Source organism: Lampetra planeri, chromosome 27 (assembly GCF_965212315.1).
Source record: "Lampetra planeri chromosome 27, kcLamPlan1.2.h2, whole genome shotgun sequence".
Classification (NCBI taxonomy): domain Eukaryota; kingdom Metazoa; phylum Chordata; class Hyperoartia; order Petromyzontiformes; family Petromyzontidae; genus Lampetra; species Lampetra planeri.
Genome location: NC_136133.1, coordinates 4,764,819 through 4,785,732, shown reverse-complemented (window position 1 = coordinate 4,785,732; position 20,914 = coordinate 4,764,819). Strand labels below are relative to the sequence as shown.

General features: G+C 42.5%; 1 protein-coding gene across 6 annotated transcripts in view; it reads right to left on the bottom strand.

The window, feature by feature from the left end:
• LOC144728055 (CUGBP Elav-like family member 1) overlaps positions 1-20,914 on the bottom strand; it is a 48,362-nt gene that overhangs the window by 1,845 nt on the left and 25,603 nt on the right. For 3 of the 6 annotated variants that reach the window (XM_078607283.1, XM_078607286.1, XM_078607285.1), the window contains exons 2-13: positions 20,068-20,280; positions 18,711-18,793; positions 18,075-18,123; positions 16,285-16,416; positions 15,695-15,774; positions 14,970-15,134; positions 13,748-13,814; positions 12,469-12,573; positions 9,379-9,486; positions 8,866-9,042; positions 6,110-6,253; positions 5,247-5,394 (exon numbers count right to left, since the gene is read on the bottom strand). In XM_078607283.1, the coding sequence (XP_078463409.1) occupies positions 5,267-5,394; positions 6,110-6,253; positions 8,866-9,042; positions 9,379-9,486; positions 12,469-12,573; positions 13,748-13,814; positions 14,970-15,134; positions 15,695-15,774; positions 16,285-16,416; positions 18,075-18,123; positions 18,711-18,793; positions 20,068-20,251 (1,422 nt within the window). In that variant the 5' untranslated portion in view covers positions 20,252-20,280 and the 3' untranslated portion in view covers positions 5,247-5,266. The remainder of the gene's footprint in view (positions 1-5,246; positions 5,395-6,109; positions 6,254-8,865; positions 9,043-9,378; positions 9,487-12,468; positions 12,574-13,747; positions 13,815-14,969; positions 15,135-15,694; positions 15,775-16,284; positions 16,417-18,074; positions 18,124-18,710; positions 18,794-20,067; positions 20,281-20,914) is intronic. The other 3 variants (XM_078607288.1, XM_078607287.1, XM_078607289.1) reach the window with 3 other exon arrangements.

The window sequence follows — 20,914 nt, the reverse complement described above, 5'->3', positions numbered from 1 at the left end:
ACTGTTACAAAAAAACATTCATTTAGAGGTGAACAGGGCATCGACGAAATGGGGCCAATTATAACTTGTTAACATCCAATACCGCAAAGTTGACACAATTCATGAAATGGTGAATTATTTTTACAAGAGCTCATGTTTTTTTACCTGATATGCACCTCATTAAACAATAATCCATCGATTTAAAAAAAGCAACACGGTAAACCAAACATCCACAGGGAATAAAATAATCTTTGTTGCGTTGCAGATTTCTTTGAAGAACATGCTATCGAAATCAGTCATTCCTCTTTTCAACTATCAAATAATCTGGCACAATATCTAAATACAACACAACTGTTACCAACTTATAAACTATTTTATCGTGCAAACATTTCCCACTGTTTAAAGACAAAACTGTAATACAATACGGGTAAAAATATGTACGTTATGTACACATGTGCATGCCAAGTGTCAGTCATGTAATCGCTGGAACGGGAAGCATATATTTAAACAACCAGACAATTCATCACCTTTAATGATTGATCAGTCTGTCCAAACCAACACAATTTAATTCTAACAATATGCAGCATTTAACAACAGACACGGTTGCAATGCTTAACGTGTGAATTAAAATAATTAAATCACGGCTTTAAACGTGCAAACCTGCTTCATTGTGTTGGTAAATCCAGACCTCAAATGGATTTACCATTTTGTATGTACAAAGCAGCCTTCCACCACCAATTTCCACTCCTCAGTGTCATCACTTATACTTCAACGAAAGCTACGCTTATTTTACAGACACACTTTCAAGAACAATGCGATTCCACAGAAACAAAGCTACAGAAGTGTGTAACGAGTGCTGTTGTACTGCACTATCAGCTTGCCATGTAAGCTTCTGATACCACTTCTGCACATTTTTGCTATACAGGAATTACCCTCCCAGCTTAGAGACTGGTTGGCAATTGAGAGTTCAGAATTTTAACGTTTCCCATTCCGATTGACGTACATGTACATCATTAGCTTTTCTTCCCATCCCATTTCAATGACGTACTTGTCTGTTCCAATGACGAATGGAATCGGGAAAAAAAAGACTATCGGACCTGAAGACCGAGGCTCCCACAAGGCCATGCGGGAGGTCGTGTCACTACAGTTCTCTGCCGTGAGTACAATGTCTTTAAAAACAACGGCGCTACACCTCTCTAAATAAAATTAACGCATACAGCTTGCACATTCCGAGATTCAGCAGTGAACGGGACACCCACCCTGCAACTTGCAGACGTCTCAGAAAGGGAAAGGGTTAATCGATTCAGATTTGGAGTAGGTAGCGGGCACACTAACACTGCATCACCAAACACCCTACTCGTCCAACATGCCAACTTAAAATCATCCACCATATATTACCAAAGGGCAGGGCTTTATGCAAACATTGGTACATCCAACACTGTCCCAGTGTGACAACACAGCAGTGCCATTATGGCTGGGCTGGTAAGCCATGCCTACATTTAAATATTTACATAAGAATCTTATTTAAATGCTTCCCCCTACGTCTATGCTTTCTATGTATGTTGAACGTCTTTTGCACCATACGTAGCCAACCGTGCTGATCAGTGGTGCTGCTTTGGTGATGCGAGTGATATTATCATGATCTATCAATTCCCCAGATAAGAAAAATAAGCACAATTTAACATGGAAAGTCATTGACGGTGTTCAATTCACAAGCGTTTCATTAAACAAATTTTTATACTTTTAAGAATGCATCCATTTTCAAATGCCCCGCGGTCACAAATTGATCGCAGCATTTTAATGATACTCACTGGAATCATGCAATGGTGTTGCTGTTGCCTAAAAAAAAATCTGGAGGGTACAGTACTTGCTTTGTAGTACCAATTAGTTTGTGGTGACACCAACTATAAAGCCTTCCCCAGATCAACCTTGTTATCACTTGGGGTGCTCCAAATTCTGAGTTCATAAATGGCTCCAGCTGAAACCATGTTCGTTTTTAAACACTATTTGACTGCTCACATACCTGTCCTGCATTGCAACTTAGTTTTAATTATATTTGTTCTTTTCTAACACGCAACTTAGCTCGTGTCGCTGCACCTGTTCTGTCTCATTTGAATTTCTCTCGGACCAACCCCTTGCCTCACCAAGTGCTTCTTCATATTGTCTTACGACTGAATCTCTCATTCTATTGCACGTAAACACTTTACTACCAGGCTTCAGTTCTGGCCAGGCACCCGATCAGGTATTTAATATTTGTTTGCACTTGTGCTGCTTCCGAGTTCATATTATGTGCGCATTGCCGTATGTGTTACAAGTGCAAATTCATTTTAATTTGCGATGTATCAAGCTGAAATACAACTTTTCGTATAAGTCTGCCATCTACTGTTCAATGTGCGTATAATGTTGATCATTTCATTAACCACAATGTGAGCGCAGTTTTAAGTTCATTATAAAACAGCATTATTACTTAAATAAAATCGTGGTGCATCCTTTCAGAGGCCAGTATCAATTCTCTGCGATAGCGAAACTGCTGTACGCAAGGTTCTACAATTGACATTTCTTTATTTGAGCGTACAAAGAAGAGAACTGGAATGTAACGGTTGAAAGAATAAACTATAAAGTGATAAAAGCGTGTTTTGAAACCCATCGCCCAAGACTGATATGCATCCAAGACAAACCAAGTAATCTCCTATGGAAGTGTCATGTCAACAAAGCTATACAAGCGAGTCTTCATGGGTTACCCATATTTAGCTTGCTTTGCTTTTTTTTACATTATTCTACAAACGAGGGGGTTAAAACACAATTCGGTCGCACATAACCCACATTGTGCTTAATGCATCCAATCACGTCAGATCTAGAATGCATAGCAGGTTTTGAGCCTGGCTTGGGGTGGGGACTGCCTAGGAATATGGGGGGGGGGGGGAGATCGTAGGCTTGGGCAGAAACGTGGCCAAGCATATTGCAAACACAATATTTTAATTCGTGTATCTTGTCGAAACGGAGGCTGAGTGTTGTGGGATTTGCCGGTTACCCTTGGTTTTGTCCTGCATTCCAAACTGATGAATGGTATTGGCAAAACATTCCAATACAGTAGAATCCCGCTCAACAATGGCAAATGGTTCCACGAAACCGGTCATCAAGTGATTGGGTCGAGTTTTAACGACACATTTATATATTTACGCGATCTAACCCAAAAAACCTCTATTATGGATGATATTGGTTGCGAAAGTCTACGTGTTAAACCAAAAATTAAATTAACTAATGCTTTGGCTTTCAGTTAGTATGTCCATAATATAACTTAGGAGAGAAGGGCTTTAGTGGGCATTATTACCCTTAATAAATAAAAATCCATCTTGTAGCTAGTGCAAAAAGGCAAATTTCTTCATCAAGATTTTTGATTCATAGGTTGCCACTCATATGATCATTCAAAACGCAGTGCTGCAATCGCTTTTGAAAGAGTCAACAATTTGAAAAGCGGATATATTTTCCAAACATTTTCAAATTACTAGTTTTTAATTGTGCATATTTTTCAATCAGGGGATATTATCAAAAGGCATGTCCCATCGAGGTCACTCCACACCAAATCAACCAAGAATATATTTCGTGAACCCCGAGTTCCATGAAATTTGACTCACATCTTTGTTGTGAGTCAGCAAGGGAGGCTACGATCAAAATGTTTGCTCAATCTGATCTCCTATTCCACCAGATGTAGAGGTCATCGAAATTTGACCCAACCAAGACCACTGGGAGCCCTTTCACATTGCGAATTCTATGTGGCTACTCGAAATATACTTTGGGGAGTCTTGACAATTTTCAATAAAGCATTGCCCCCTCCCAATGTCTCAGTTTCTTTTCCTCACAATGAAATGTATAGAGGTCTTCAAGGAGCTTCAACAATGAGGCAAGTTCTCAGAGCTACAAAATGAGACTTCCCGGAGCATCGCCACAGCGCCTTCTTGTGGTCACATTGGGGGTAAGGATATGAAGGCGGAAAATAAACCCTCACGCACGATTTCCCAAACTCCCAGTCCTCGGGAGGATCCACCACACGCTACGTCTTTCCAGACGTTAAAAAATTTACCGCCAATTTTAAACGCAAATTAATTCGCTCCATGCTGCACGTTCCCGACTATTGTGAAAGAAATCCCACATGACGCGCTAAGGAGTCAATGCTGTGTATGCGCCGCGGGGATCTCAATCTTCGTCTCAAATCAGCTCTTTTAACGCAGGCGGCATTAAGCAATTAACGTGTGGGTAGCGCGTCGCGTATGCTGCGTTTAAAAATAATCGGGTGTGTGCAGCATGTGGAAAGAGTTAATTTATATTTCAGTGGGGAGTAAATTGGTAAATGCTGAAAGGAGCAGCGTTAGCGGGGGTTACAAGTACTGAGGTTTTGGACACCCTGGTCCTAACAAAACATTTTTCTTGCAACAGAGCTGCAAGGACAATGCCTAAATAAATGGTACATAATTACTTTCTGGGATGCATCGTTTCTATAAGGTGGAAATTCAGTCATTAAGCCATTTGAAAAATGCACAAAGCACTCCACTATCATCTTACACCCATAATCTTCAAGTAAAACCTAATTATGATTTTAAAGGTCACAAATCAGGAATGCTTTACTTTGTTTGTAAACAATTCAGAACAAATATAGTTTTGATAAACTTTGTGTCAATGATGACGTGCACAAATTGTGGTCTTTTTAAGTTGAAAATTAAATATTGTGTTGTGTCAACAGTCAGCAGGCCGCACAGTAAATTTCCACCATTACCCAGATGAAGAGTTAAAATAAACCATTATAAACATTTAAATGCAATCTTTTGGCATTGTTTTGCTCAAATGTTTTTTTCCCAGCCACTCCAATTTATAATCAATCTTTTTTTTTTAACTAAAGTTTTGTTGTTGTGACAATGTGCACGCAACGGTTTTGGCACCAAGTTTATAAACTGTTTTTTTTTTTACCAGGTAAGGCCCACTGAGCTAAAAAGCTCTTCTTAAGAAGCGACCTGGCCACAAACGATAGCTCAACGAAGTGACTTATCACGTGGAAACTTAGAGCAGCGAAATACCCAAAACGCATGTTGATTCTAAATGTGGAGGGGAAATACCGGAAGACCCGGAGAAAAATCCACGCGACCACAGGGAGAACATGCAAACTCCAAATATAGGAGGTGTCAGGGTCAGAATCGAACCCACGACCTCCTGTATACCAGGCGAGGTAGTTAACAACTCGCCACCGTGGCGCCAAAGGTGCTGAGCACACTTACCCGGGCAAGCACATGCCCCGTCAGTAGGGCTTGCTGTCATTCTTGGAGCGCTTGAGCTGTACTTTGAGACGCTTGGTGCCAATCTGAAAGCCGTTCATGGCTTGGATGGCAGCTTGAGCCGAGATTGGATTATCGTAGCTCACAAAACCTGTTAAAAATACGCACGCGTGGTTAACAAAAAGGGTACAGCTAAAAATTTACAATGAATAAACGAATGCAGATAAGCATTTAGATTCAATGTCTCCGTCATGAAAACTTGAATATACGCGAAGTATTTAAATGCTTGGCACCCTGATGCTTTGTTGTAATTTTTCGCCTCATTTGAAATGTTTTCCTGCTAAAACACCACCATTCTTGTAAAGTAGATATCAGTCAACAGTACTAACCTACAGTTAAACCTCTTAAAGTTATACTTCTGTAAGCCAGGATTCAGGGGGGTAGAATCGCCAACAAAAACAAAACCACCGACTGCAGATGTAGAACAAACACGTGAAAAAAATCATGAAAAAATACTGAAGTCTACATACAAAAGACAAAGATCAAGATTACCCTCAAAGCCTTCAGCAGGCTGCTTGGAGCAAGTGCCATTAGCGGGCACCTCTTAAGGTCGGTAAGGCACACGAGGGGAACGGGGGGTGACCAGCACCACACCCGGTCGCCAATGCTGATGTTTATACACCACACAAGATCCTCGTTTAAGGCCAAGTCGACTGAAGGAAGGCCCAGAACTGGTTCAGTTATATTGGCTGCAAGCTAGAATCGAACTCGGGTCACGGGGCTCATAGTACAGTCCGCTAACCAATATACTCCCGATCCCCAATGCATAGAGTAACGCACATTCAAATAAATGTGAGGAAACCCACCAAAGCACTTGCTGAGGTTTGTCTGCTTGTCCACGAACACCTTGGAGGAGACAACAGAGCCAAACGGCATGAACGTCTGCATGAGGTCCTGATCCCCAAACTCCTGGGGTAAGTGGTAGATGAACAGGTTGGCTCCCTCAGGACCTGAAACACACAAATGAAAACCGATACAACAATGCACCACCAATAAGCCGACGGTCATCGCGATAACTGCAAGATTTGCACACGATTGAGAAACTTATAGGACGTAAGTCTGAAAGAGAGACATTCCAAAACATTTTTTTTTATCAATGTAGAGTTATTTACAAAATGATATATACATCATACATAACTGGTAAAGGATCATTAAGTCATGATTTTGTCACTTCACTACACAAACCTGGTCCTTTGCCATCATGATGTACTGTTCAAACTCATTAATCACTGTCAGCACTATAAAATAATTCACATCACCAGCTACATGAATGCCTCCATTTCTTCAGTGCCAGATAATACTTAGCTCAACCAATTCAACTTTATTTCATTCAAAAGGCATATTTCTTCAAAGCAAGGGCACTTTATGTAAAATTATCCTTAATTACAAATGTAAAACCGTGCAATTCGAATAGTAATTAGTTTCCATCTTAATACTTCCATCATAAAACTGGGATCGCACTAGAAATTAGTACTCTAGGCCTTGGAATTATTATTAACCCCAAGCTCTTGTTCTGCTTCAACATCTCAGCTCTGCAGGAACTCCCACCTGTGCAACATCTCCCATATCCATCATTACCCTTGTTCCATGAGATGCCAAGACCCTCAGTAAATATCTATATATCACTTTTCACCTCGACTATGTAAGACCCGCCTCTACGGCCCTGTCGATACTTCTCCTCTGATTAGCAAAGTTGGCTACGTATGGTGCGAAAGAAGTTCGAAAGTTCAGCCCACAGGCAGGGCCCTAAGCAGCAAAGGGTGGCGCCTAGAGGGGCAGGGCATACATGGTTTTGCCCCCAACACATTTTGCCTCTCCCGTATCTTTCTACGTCGCCTTCTCGCGCTCGACGTTCTCAATCTTTGCTATCTCTCTGTCCATTCTACTCCTTGTGCTCAATCACGCTGTCGCTTCTTTTAACCCCCCCCCCCCTCTCTGAAAATTAGTGAAGAACACCGATTTAAGGAAATGAAAGTGAGGAATCAAGCGCAGAAGGCAGAATATTGTAATGCTGCAGATGCCGCCAGAAACCAATCAGTCCCGTTAGTTACCTTGGCTATTAATCTATCCTCAGTTGCTTACTTTAAATCTCTCTTTATATGTAACGACAAGTTATTGGTTTTCGTCTTTGGCTGTGCAGGGGCGTTGCCTTGCCTGTATCCCTTGCTGGGCTCCCTGGCTGAGCTACTCAGGCAAGTCTGGTCAAAACTAGATTCATTATGAAAGCAAGGGACCCTCATTGAGTTTAATGGCTCTAATGCACAACTGTGTTGTAAACCAGAAGCAACTAATTCGTTTTAAAATGGACATATCGCATTCCCATGATGCATTAACCATCATGATAGAGCTGGGTTTCCAAGGGCCTTGTGAATGTTGGTGCATAAACATTGGCAAGTCTATTAAAAAATGTCCCCCCATGGAAGTGGATATATTTACAGGCTTGCATGTTTCCATTACTATAAAGTTCAGTGCGCAACTTTCTTCAAATATTGAAGCAATGCCACATTAACAAACGAAACATTAGTTTAACACGTAGGCTTTCACGACCAATATCATCCAACATAGAGGTTTTTTGGGTTAGATGGTGTAAATATTTAAATGTGCCGATAAACCTGCCACCACCCGACAGCCAATCAATAAGGTTTGACACGTAAACAAAACATGCCAATTCGTTACTAGTACAGCACACCGGTGTGTTGGAGAGCAAAGCCACAACATTTACAATCCCAGTATGACGTTTCGCCAGTAATTATAACTATCTTCATCAGGCGACAGCCTGATTTGTGGATAAATCCTCCTGTTTTGTTCCTTAAATAGAGGGATAAATGTTATGGCATCACCTGGGATCACTTCTTGAGCGATGTGGGTTATTTATATGGTAATCAACATCCATTATGCATGTGCATTATGCAAGCCCCTCCTGTCACCTGATGAAGCTATATTCTTTGGGTCTTTCGGTAAAGTCACGGACATGTATTCAGTGTTGAAGACTATGTTAAACAGAGCAGCATGGCAAATATTGTTTTAAGATGCAATACAACAGCAAAAAGCTTACATTTGCCAAACGTATCCCAGAGGGCACAGGTTTTCACTTGAAAAATGTTGTCAACTGTACATTTTATCACGTGTTTTTAGTCTTGTTTCACTAAGATGAGGTTCAGATTGCAGCATGTTTCAGCCTCGGCCTATCAGGCAATAAAGTATATTTTTCTTAGTAATATACAGCACAAGGTATGCAAACCAGATATGCCCCTACAAAATAAAACACATTATTTTCTAGGTTGCGCCTTTAATTCCCAAGCATTACGAATCACCTCTGTATATTCTTGGTTCTGTCGGTAAAGTCACGTAGAAGGGAAACAATAAAAAAAAACCTCAATATTATTTTATTATTTCCCTTCTACGTGACTTCACCGAAAGAACCACGAATATGAATCCCCGCAGTCACGAAAGCTTTAAATCACCTCTGTATGTTTGCAAAAAAAAAGAAAGGGCCTCTTGGTTTTTGATCAGGCTTGTGTGCAAGTGTGTTCACGTGGCCACTCATGCTGGAACCACTCACCTTCTTTCTGGCTGCCCATGGCTGAATGCTGCTGCTGTTGCTGCATTAATGAGCTCTGGCCATAGAGGTTGGGCAGGGCGGCAGCCGTGTAGTGCTGCATGCCAGAGTAGGCCTGCGACAGGGCATCCATCGTGCTGCCCGAGCCATTGGCAAGGCCACCGTTCAGGGATCCCATACCTGCGTTTGCATATGTGGAGACGAACAACATTGCACACGTACGTATCCATGCACGCAAACACTAATGTTTACCGACACACACACACACAAGAATGTGGAAGTACGTACAAATTAAAGCATGTGCAAGCATGCACACAAAGGAAATAGATATTTAATACTTGGGACCAGGATATATTGGCTGTTGAACAATTAAACAATGCATTGAGGGAGATAACCATACACAAGTCATAATAAAAAAAAAACATCAGTCGGTGTGTCGGGAAAAATGACGAGGGCAAGCGCCCGTGTGTTGACAAGATTTATGACGGGAGCATCTATCAAAGAAAAATATTTCACCAGCAAGTGAGCCCATGCCGAGGCCAGAGGAGACACCCGAGAGGCTCTGCAGGGCACCCAGTGATGACATTGGGGTCACAGCTGCTGAGGGGCTTGAGGAACTTCCCACTGGGAAAAGTGTCAAGAGCAACAACAGGGGCTAGATGAGTGACATCAAAGTGCTAAAAAGGGGCTTTCTGGATGACTCAGGGAACTGATACCCATGTAAAGTACTGAGTCGACACTTAGAAAAAAAACTTGCTTAAAAATCTGCAGTACAAAAATGGTACACTTTCAGTCAGTCACCTACGATTGCACAAACAATTCGAACTTTAAGAACACCGGTGATAGACTAAATACTAAGCCATAAGACAAAATGGCATACCACAGCTTTAGGATCGTGTGAAGCCGAGTATTCTTAAGATGCCATTTGACCCACTCCTCAAGAATAGTTGAATACATCTGGTGCCCAAGAACAAGAAGTGTAGGCTCCCCTGGGGAATCGTCACAATACACAATGGCACTGTCACATTATAATGGAGCCACCATCTTCAGTAACACCATATCCAAGGTAACCTGAACTCAGTATTATCTAAATCCCTGAAAAAATTAAAATTTGCAAAAAAAACAACTCGTGAAACCAACAAATAGATAATCAAAAGACCCTCCAAACCATCCTGAGTCAACTAAATCCAGAAGCCAGTTTTTCAGGGTAGGTTGGAATTAGCAGGTTGACAGCTGTACACGAGACTTGAGGGTTTAACTTAAATCGTAAGGCTGCATTTTTATAACAACCAGCCAGTCAGAATCCTCGAAAAAACTATAAACTGTGAACAAGCCCACAAGAGAGCTAGATAAATGGCAAATTGAAACTCATTCTAATCTTAGTAATTTAATTAAAAGTGCAGGACCACTTTGCACATGTGTGTGGAGTACTCACTTTGCCATTCCATACCTTTACAAAAGGGACAAAAGCAGCTGTACTTGCCCAGGATACACAGGGAATAGCTCTGATCAAATGAGGATTACAAGTGGCCATCCCAGCAAAAACTTTGGTTTTTACATCTCACGCATTAATTCCTTAACCTGGAGTAAAAAAGCTGCTTCAAAGCTGGATGATGCCCCATTTTCTCTCACCATACACAGCACAAAGATTTGCCCAGACAGTTCAGAATGCTCCCTCATTTAAAATAAAAAACAGGGCTCTAACAAGGTTCAGAATGTAGAGTCGCAAGAACGGCTTCAAATATAACGATGGGAAAATGAGAAACAATTAAATTGCCAGATCTCGGGCTGCTTATACATCCTGGACGTGCCGGTTCATTCTGATGGGTTGAACCTGACCCCCCCCCCCACCTCTTGGTAGCATTCGCTTCCTCCTGATGGCGTCTACTCGTTTCCTTTCTTGCCGCTAGCCGCCGTTGAGTTGTTGCCATCTCCAAAGTGGACTGCCGCTTTTTGTGCCGAAATTTGAGGCGTCTCGCCACCGCTTGTCCCGATCTGCAGTGCTGGTAAGTGCACCATGAGGTACACACACCTCTCAAGCGTGCTCAATACCGCAACAGAGAAAGCACAGGGAGTGCAGTTGGGGGGGGCGGTCACTTATTTTGAGAGTGACCCTTGCACGTCCACATACGTGCAGGCATGTTTAGCTTGTCAGCTAAGGCCATGAGTAATACGGGGGGGGGGGGGGGCGGCAATATTTCTTCAGCCAGCATAATATACAGCCCCTGCTGCGGCAACCAGCAAAAGACTCTCTTCGAGTAGGAAGACCCCATACCATGCACTGCTCACAGGGTCCCGCAGACCCCACAAAAGCTTACAACAAAAGGCTTCTGGGCACATGGCCCAGAATCTGAAAACCCAAGATGGTGGCACCAGGGTCACGTGACAAAAATACAGTATTGTGATGATGCACTGGTGGGGGGAGCCTGTTTTAAACTTAAGATTTCTGGGTGGTGGGCTATCAGATGGGCATTCAAGTCTTCTTGAGGATTGTACCAATGACCACCGTTAGAAAAACATCTCTCGGTTAAAACTTACGTAACTAGGGGCAGGCACAAGATTGATTGAGAAAAGGAAACCCATCAGAATCTGAATGTGGAACTGTTACCAATCAAACGGTGTCAGTACTACAATTACGAGGATTCATGTGACAGTAGAGCTTCTCTGCACGATAGACTCTGGCAGCAGAATAATTGTTAAATAAAACTGCACAAAAACATAAAAGGAACGGCTTGAAACTGTAGTCTGAGCATTCATATTGAAGTATGAATCATGGGTTGGTTTGATTATATACCAAGAACAGAGATTAAAGGGGGTTAAGCATAGTTTATCACCGAGTTCAAAGCAAGTCTTAAAAACACGTGGACTATTTGTAAAACCAATTTCAACGTTAGTGGCTTACAATGTATCGTAAAATCACAAGGCAGTGCCTGCAAGTATACATTTCGCATTAAAACAATCGTTCTCAGGACGCTATGCATGGGAAGGCGGAAAATAGTTAACAACCAAGTGAAAAAGTGATAAAGATGTTGTAAGTAACTAGAGCATACCATTTTAAACAGATACATTTTTAGTCTGGATTTGAAGATTTGTGTCTCAGAAGTCCTGACCTCGAAGGGCAACGAGTTCCAGAGTTTTAGGTGCCGCAATTTCGACAGGCGTTTGCATTTTGCAATAGGCTCAAAAGTCGTTTCGGTCAGTATGCAGGCCAAAGTGTTCCGCCCTTACCAAGTTCACAGGCTGTATGTAAACAGAGGCAGCAAGCAGAAGCTAAGCTCAAATTTGGTGAGAGATCAATGTTTTATTCAACCTTGGAACATAGGCCCACAGTGGTTTACTTTTATGAATTATTATGTCAGTGTCATTAATTGTGCACTATACATCAGAACGAGTGCTTTTAGTAACTCCCCGCAGAAATTACAAAACCGCTGCGGTAAAAATAAACATTGGTTACATGTAACATTTCCCAGTGGCTAGCATTGTGACCAAGCAGAAGTGTTCCCACTTTTACATCAAAGTGGGAGTGGTTTTAACAGCAATTATTTTTGTTAATGGTGTCAAAACTGGATCCAAGATAATGGTGTATTCATGAGCAAAGTCTCTCACTTGGGCTGTAGGCTGACAAGCTGCTTTGTGACCCGAGGGTGCTTTGCGATGAGTGGCCCATGCCTACCATGGCCGCCAACGTGGCTAATTGCACAGAGTTCAGGCCTGCAAATGCATATGCAACGTAACCACATGCAGCGAAACCTACACAGCCAAATCATGCACCCCCACCCACCCCCCCCACTAAAGCAATGTGGAGCATGAGTGCAGGAAAATGTAAACAAAAGAAAATGTAATTTATACTTCCAACATTCGCTCAGTTGGGAGTTAAATAAAATAAAAGCCATTAAAAGCCCAGTGTAAGAGATGCAAAAAACAAATGTAAAGGTTTACTCCAGTGGCCCAAATAAAAAAAAATCATGGGATAAATTAATCAATTTGTAGATAAAATAATAAATACAAATAAAGATTAAGAGCAGAAGTTACAAAATCCACAACACCAATTTTAACGAAGTCATGGCATACATGTGTACGGTCACCTGCTCAAGAAACCACACAATATGCACACTAACAAAACGACAAATGTATCCAACACTGAGAAAATTATTACTCTTAATAACTGAGGTTCCATCACCTTAAACATTTTTACCACAACATGAAGATCATAACCACAAGAGAAATTCCCCACCAACATGTAGAGCTCAACGTACAGTTGACAGCGCATTATATACATCTGTACATTTATATGAATGCAGATTAGCGTTATGAACAATTAGGGCTGGGGAAGGATGGGGATGGGACAATTACTGAGGCAAGGGGGGGGGGGGAGATTGGAATGTGGATCGAAAGCAAAGGCATGGATGACAGAAGATCCACCCCTTTGGTAGGAAGAGCAAGCTTTGCCACTTCCAAACCCCGAGATGAACACAATAACGTGGCTATGTGCGCACGAACGTACATTCCTACCTTCCAAGTTTTGTAAGAATGCCAAAGCGAATGTTTATTTGCAGACACAAGTATTGAATGCAAAGTGTTGGACTTAAAATTTAACTGGATATGCGACTGTCCACCAGATTGCCTCCCGACCTCACCTCTTTATAACGTGTTTATTTAGGCCCACGGTGCTGGTAGGAAGCACAAAATTATAAACTAATGATGGATATAATCTCCTTGCTGCAGTCAAAATACTTGACTTGTGGGAAAAAAGGGGGTTGGTGGGGCCCCAAATCTGCTGTCATGAGAACGTTTCAGAAAGCTCACCAATGATTATAAACAACAGACTGCACACGCGCAAGCCATCCAACACTCAGCACACGTGTATTTTTGCACCGAGGCTGACCTGAGACCTGAGGCATGCCACCGTAGGCACTGCTCATTCCACCCGCAGAGGAAGCCTGCTGCAGTAGCTGTGGACGACAAGGGGGGGGGGGGGGGGGGGTCGGTTGGTAAAATTACGGTGGGCCCCATGAGCAGCAGTGTTAATAGCACACCGCCACTCCCAAACCAGTGTCCTCGGGGTGGATCCACAATGTAAAGTTAGACACTGCGCCTTTGGCGCCAAAGTGTGGTTGACTCAGCCATCAAAAGAAGGACCCAGAACACACTGGGCCGACAAAAATGGAGCAGTCATCATCCGATGAGATGGACCGTGATGACGACCACCAACGAGATTTTGCGTGAAAATGTAATTACTCTGTAGTGACAAATGCTTATTTATGGAAAGCTAAATGTTTTTTTTAAATGAATAAAAGCAGTACTTTTTTACAACTAAAAAAATGTGGCTATTGTGCTACAATGAATGACCCAATGGAACTGTGGCAACGATTCTCGACAACCGAAAGGGTTCGTTAACTCTCTCCGTTTATGATGAGCAGCTGCTAATGATGTTGGTGGTGAAACGGGGTTGATGAAGAACTTGGTGAGGGTGGGTGGTCGTGATTAGGTCAGCTGTCGGGATTGAGGACTGGGTTGGCATTTCTATTCTGTTGCCAGACTTTTCCTGGGACGCTGCCAATGCCCAGGTTTTGGTGGCCGCCATGCCCCGGTGTGCATGCACGAGTTGTCGTTTGTTGTGTCTGTGATGTCGTTCACCCATCGTTTAATTTCCTCCCATATGCAAAACGCTCTTAAAAACGATGAAAATATATAAAATTATTTCAGCACTGAGCTATATACCACAAATGATAGACGAACAAAGTTATTTATCACGTGAAAAAGTATAGCAGCCAAGTACTCTAAACATATATCACTTTTAAATGTGGAGGGAAAAACCGGTGGACCCAGAAAAAACGCACAGAACCACGGGGAGACACACGCAAACTCCAAATATACAAGCGTCAGAGTTGGGATAGAACCCACGACCTCCTGTGTACCAGGCGAGGTAGTTAAACAGCCACCATGGTGCATTTATGGAATTGACCAAAAATCCCAATGCAGGATTCTTGAGAAAAAAAAACACAAACTTGATAACTCAGTGAGGCCTTCCTAGACGAAGAGCATCTTTCATACAGGCGAAGGATAGCATTTTTCTGATCACAAGAACGAAACTGAAAGAATCTTACAGCAAGGTACTGAGGGTTCAAAGTGGCAAGTCCTCCTCCGAGACTGCCCCAGCTGGTGGCGGCAGCGTTCAGCTGCTGCAGCTGCTGCAGCTGGGTCTGAAGCTTGCGCTGCTCCTTGTCCTTTTGAGTGTCGGCAAACTTCACCACCACGGCCGACGAGCAACCCTGTGAACGCTACGTGCATCAATTACGGCGGCCTACACCAGGCGTGAAGAACATAACACACAACCAAGTAAATACTGCTCACATTTCAATAGTGGAAATACTTTCAACTCTGCCTAAGAGAATGAAAGTTCTACGAGCCTTATTACTTTGGCAAACATTTTAATATTTAATTGCTGCAGTGGTGAAGAAATTGACTTATTTTTGGGGAAAAAAGTAAAAATTTTAAATGTTCAATCCTAGATGCAAACAAAGCCTTTAAAACTCCAGTCACCGCATCGTCAATAAAACTGCATTGCCACTCCGATAATTAAAACACTCTTACTCTTTGGTTCTTTCGGTAAAGTCAAGTAGAAAGAAAATAAATTAAATAATAGAATACGCATTTCGATTGCAACACAAGCAGTCGTCATTAGGTAGAACTAAATTTGAGAGAGACAAAACAGACACAGAGACAGACCGACACACAAGCAGATAGAGACACAGAGACACACAACATAGACACAGAGCATGTGTCTGCAGTCACGAAAGCTTCAAATCAAGTTACAACACCCTTGTTTTACCTCCATAGTTTGGGAATGATGCATGCTCTTGATTGCGTTTTGAGCCATCATTCGTGTTGCAAATGTAATGAAGCCACACCCTGAAAAGACAAATCAAGTATTTCTTTGTTGAAAAACTAGAAAAAGTTGTCATTAAAAAAATCTTAAAACAATCACATCGTCGACAATAGCGACAACTTTAGTCTTCCTATGGATGCAATGATTCAACTTAACGCCAATGGTTAGACATTTGCACAAAGTGGAACGTGTATTAGATAACACATGCAGGTTAATGACATTTAAAAACGGTTTAAAAATAATAATTAATTCTGAAATTCAACTGCAATCCCTAACACTGACAATTCATCAAATCTGGTTTGGGGGGACGTGGGAGGGGGGGGGGGCGAGGGAGGACAATTGTTACATGCCTAATTTTGCGCAGCAATTACACGGGCAATTATGACAATCAATTCAACTCAATGTTAAATGGATTACTGACAAGGACAGTGACCCATGAAGGGACGTCATCCAGCAACTTCTCCAAAACGCGCCTTAAAAAGATAGTTTTTTTTACGTGTGCTTTTGTGTCCGTGTAAAACTGTAGAGGTTACCCTTGCTCTGTCCATCTGTTCCCCGCAGAACACGGCACTCCTCGATTTGTCCAAAAGGGGAAAATATCACACGCACATCGGCTTCACTCAGCTGCTTGGACAGCATTCCGATGAACAGCTTTCTTTCCTCCACTGCGTACAGACCAAAAAATAAGCATGAGACGGGCTTCTACCCACACAACTCGATAACCTTCTTACCCCCACCCCTCCTGAACCATCTGTGAAAAAGAGCGTTATAGCTCATCGGATTACTCCAATATTAATGTATATATGTGTAGTGACATCCGACACAGTAGTGATTAATTAGTGTAGCGAGTCATTGTAGCGAGTCACTTCGGAGACACTAATAGGAGGCATACACATTTATTCTACACTTTCCACAGTATAGGGGATAACTATATCCGGGTCAAGACAGCCGACACGCTGCCCGACCCAACACCGACGAGGAGGACGAAGACTTCGTGGACGACGGGCTCCATTCCCAAACCGCAGCAGCCCCGACCCAGCGTCAGGGCCTCCCTTTTATCCTCCCCAGTGTGGTCTGGCTCCGCCCTCGGAAAGGCCCCCTTCTGGAACCGACTAGAAGGTTCTGGGCTCTGCCCCACGTGTCCCCTCTGTCACCTTTACCCTTCATCCGTGCCCATCACGTGCCCTACTGGCAGACCGGCCGCTGTATCCTCAGATGCCCTTCACTGCCAGCAACCGGTGCTACTCACCGAAGCGAGCCCTTCAATGTCACTACAATAGGAGTCTTTATTACTTCCAGCACGAGCCAGTGTTCAAGGATTCCGTTCACTCCAAGCGTCCCGAACTCTCTCGCTTCCCCTTTATATACTCGTCATGCCCCATTCCCAAAGGTTTCTTGACCTGCATTCCCTTCAACCTACCATTTCTTCTAACGGATTACAACCGTTCAACCTGTTAATCACTCAGTTTTTCACTCTTTCCATTCGTATTTCTCCTCCAATCCCTTCAATTCCCTGCCTCTTACCAATCCCCTTTCAGGCCCGTTCAAACACCAGAGGCCTTGATAATTGGTTTTTTACCCTTTTATTTGGCAACAAAACTGACACTTTTTTTTGGTGCCAGTTTTGTTGCCAGATAAAACGGTAAAAAAATAATTATCATATTTTGCTACTGGCAAAGGAAGTTCCAATGGTGTAAACATCAGAGGACTTGTTTTACTTCCTGACTGTCCGTGTCATGCACGCTGTGTCCATAACGTTGGGTGAGCATTTTCGTTTGTGATTGGATCACTACATATGTAGACCTTCTTTCAAACCATACGTCGCTAACCGCGCTTATTCGAGGTGCAGGGGATGGACAAACTAAACACAAAAAAACTGTTCTAAAAAAAAGAAATAAAGATTCTGATTCACCCATGTTCTCAGCATTATTTGAGGAAAATCATGTAATGTGCTCAATTTCAGCTAGTATGGTGCCCAAATGGGTTGGCGTCATCACTTATAGATACATTCAAGTAAATTTACTGCAGTTCTCATAACCGACATCACGCAATTGTGCTTCTATACGCAATTTAAAACATACTTGATGATAATAGCATGAAATGTTTTCCACAATGAGCAGCTGTAGGCCAATGCTGTACTCAGAATCATTACAACGATCACTGCAATGGCCCAAGCAGGAGGTAAACATGTGTTTGCGTTCAAACGATTTCCAACTAATTCAAAAAATTGCTCACACCTTTTCAGGTAAAATATATACGCTTATCAAAAGCATTATTGTTTAAACTGACTATATAAAAAATTGTCTTCTCCGTAGGGTCTTACCACTGGATTTTTCGCTGTCGGCTGGCTTCATCTGTATAGGATGATACATCTGAAAAACACAATTTTAAAATTAGATGGCATCACACATGCAAATAAATAACTGGTTAATTTTAATCAAATGCAATCCAGGTCTAGTGCCTCCCTTACATTGTTTCCGTGACCAAGTTACCAAGCCTCCCCCGGGTAAGAGGACTGAGACAGGACCAGGGAAGGCCCAAGAAACTCATCATCATCAGCATGCGACTTCATCAATCACGGAGTATGATGTCACTCATGGTCGAAGAGGTCCGTGTAATTAAGGATTACTTTTTTTCAATCCATGTCTACGCCAACCCTTTTATAAAGGACAAGTCCTTAATAGTTTATACTAACCACATATTTACATGGGAACTTACAAGAGTTACTGTGACCAGCCACATCAGGCAAGAAGAGCTGATGGATTAACACTTTCAACCTTAATTGGAAAGTGTTAAACGAAAAATCGAAGTGTAACGTATAAAGCAATGTTTGAGATTGGAAATCTGTAACATAATTTCCCTTTAAAATGATCACTTGGTTTATGAATCAGAAAAAAAACATGGCAAGGCAGGGCAAAATAAAAGGTCATGACCAAGGTTGAGGACCAGGATTACTGACCCCAGGCAGAGTCTTGATGTTGTGCAGGGAGCTCTGGGCTTCAAGTGCAGCTTTGCGGGTGCAATACGTGACGAAGCAGCAACCTGTGCATTGGTAACATGCATAACGCCTTATACCAACAGCGGACATGAAGAGCATACAACTAGCTCGCTCATGTAGACATGAAAAGTGTGTTTCTAATAGATGTAATATTTAAATATTTATATTCTCTTCCACGTGTTTTTTGTCCAGATATTTTTCAGGAATTATTTTAAACATGTGTTTTCTATCACTTGCATGAACCAAGTAAAAAATATTTACACACTATCCTCTTTCTACAGAGTACTGAAAACATAGGCCAAGTAAAGTGTGTGCACAAATTTAGACTTATATCTGGTGAAACAGTTTATATCCTTAACAGGCTTTTTTGGGTTATATCGCGTAAATATATAAATGTGTCGTTAAACCCACCACCACCCAACAGTCAATTAGTAAGGTTTGTCACGTAAACAGAACATGCCAATTCTTTACCAGTACAGCACACCGGTGTGCTGGAGAGCAAAGCCACAATTTTACCAACAGTTGATAATGCATTTGGGTCAATAGATTAATAGCACTGAATTGGTAAGGCAACTGGGGAAACTTATGGAGAGTAGATAAGTAAGATATTGTTTTTATTTCTCTAAAATTAGAGACCAATTATAGGATGGGCACCAATCACCTAAATTGATCAATTCTACAGAAGAATTCATGTCCACATTTCAAGCCGACCCGGTTAATATTGTGGGTGTATTAAATGTAAAACGACGTTCCGCTTGCTTCACAGCAGACACCAAATAGCCAGTGACGGTCAAAATTAGTCAAATTTGGAAAAACTAAATACAAATTGCTGAAATGGAAAACCAAGAAAGCAACATCGACCCCCTACTGGCAGACCAATGCTGTGTCCACCAGGTACCAATGGGGCTGTCAATAGGGGGTCCCCCCGCCATGTCCACCCCCCCCCCCAGACTAAAATAATATGCAGAGTGTTCTTCCATTCGGCAACACTGTTTGGACAACGCGCCAGTTAAAACGAGGAACACGCACCTCGTTATAGGGCGGTTTTCCATGTGGTCGACAACGAAACTACTTTTTCGAACTGCGCGGTTGAGCGGAATGATACGGAAATGCGGCGGCAGCGTACCCTCAGTTATTTTTCGTTCCACCTTACCGCGCGTTCATTATATACGTGGGGGGAATTTTTTTTTGCGCTCAATGCATTTTTCGCTGAACACGGCACTTTTCAGGAAGTGTCCACCGCGTTGTTATTATCATAATCATACGAAGCATTTCCACGAAGAGCTCACAGGCGCACAACAGCAGCAACAAAACGAACCTCTGCTGACAGCCGGAGTCTGTGTCCGGTCGCGTAGCACGTTCACCTCGTGCACGGCTCCAAACTGCTCGAACAGTTCACGGAGCTCAGATTCGCCCCACGAGCGAGGGATCTGCCCGACGAACATCTTGATGGCGTCTGGGTCAAGATGGCCCCGTGTTTCCAAGGATCCCCCATTCATCATAACGCTCTTCCTCCAAAACCTTGATTATGCTGCGGGCAAAACAAAGACAAAGATCCGCCGTATAGCTTTAACAGACCGTTGGGGCAAGTGCTGTTAGTAAGCACCTATGAAGGCCGGCATGGAACACGAGGGGGTGGGGGATGGCCAGCACCACGCCCAGCCACCTTTTTCTCCCCAGTGGTAATGTTTACACACCATACCAGGTACTAATTGAGGCTGAGTCGACCTAGGGGAGGCCCATGACCGGTTTAGATAATCGTCACTGGTGTTGACCGTGAGCAGGAATCGAACTCAGGTCGCCCGGTGGGTTAGTAGAGCAGCGCGCTACACTAGTGATTATGCTGCGGGCACACACACGTGCACACAATAGTTGGAATAACATAAGTCTCCAAAAATGTTAAAGAAATCGGCACAAATTGCCTCGGAAAATGCAATTAAAATTAATTAATATTCGCAAAAGGACATGGGAAGACTTTCATTCAGCAGTGGAGAAAACATGATTACTGCGACGCTCTATGAAGATACAAAGGCAATACATCTCGGAAATTAATAACTAAAATAAACCACAAATGTAATTGTCCCTCCATCATGCTCTCTGCATAGCTGTGAGCAAATTTACAATACACAAGGACAACCAATGCATAAAACTACATTTTTACCTTT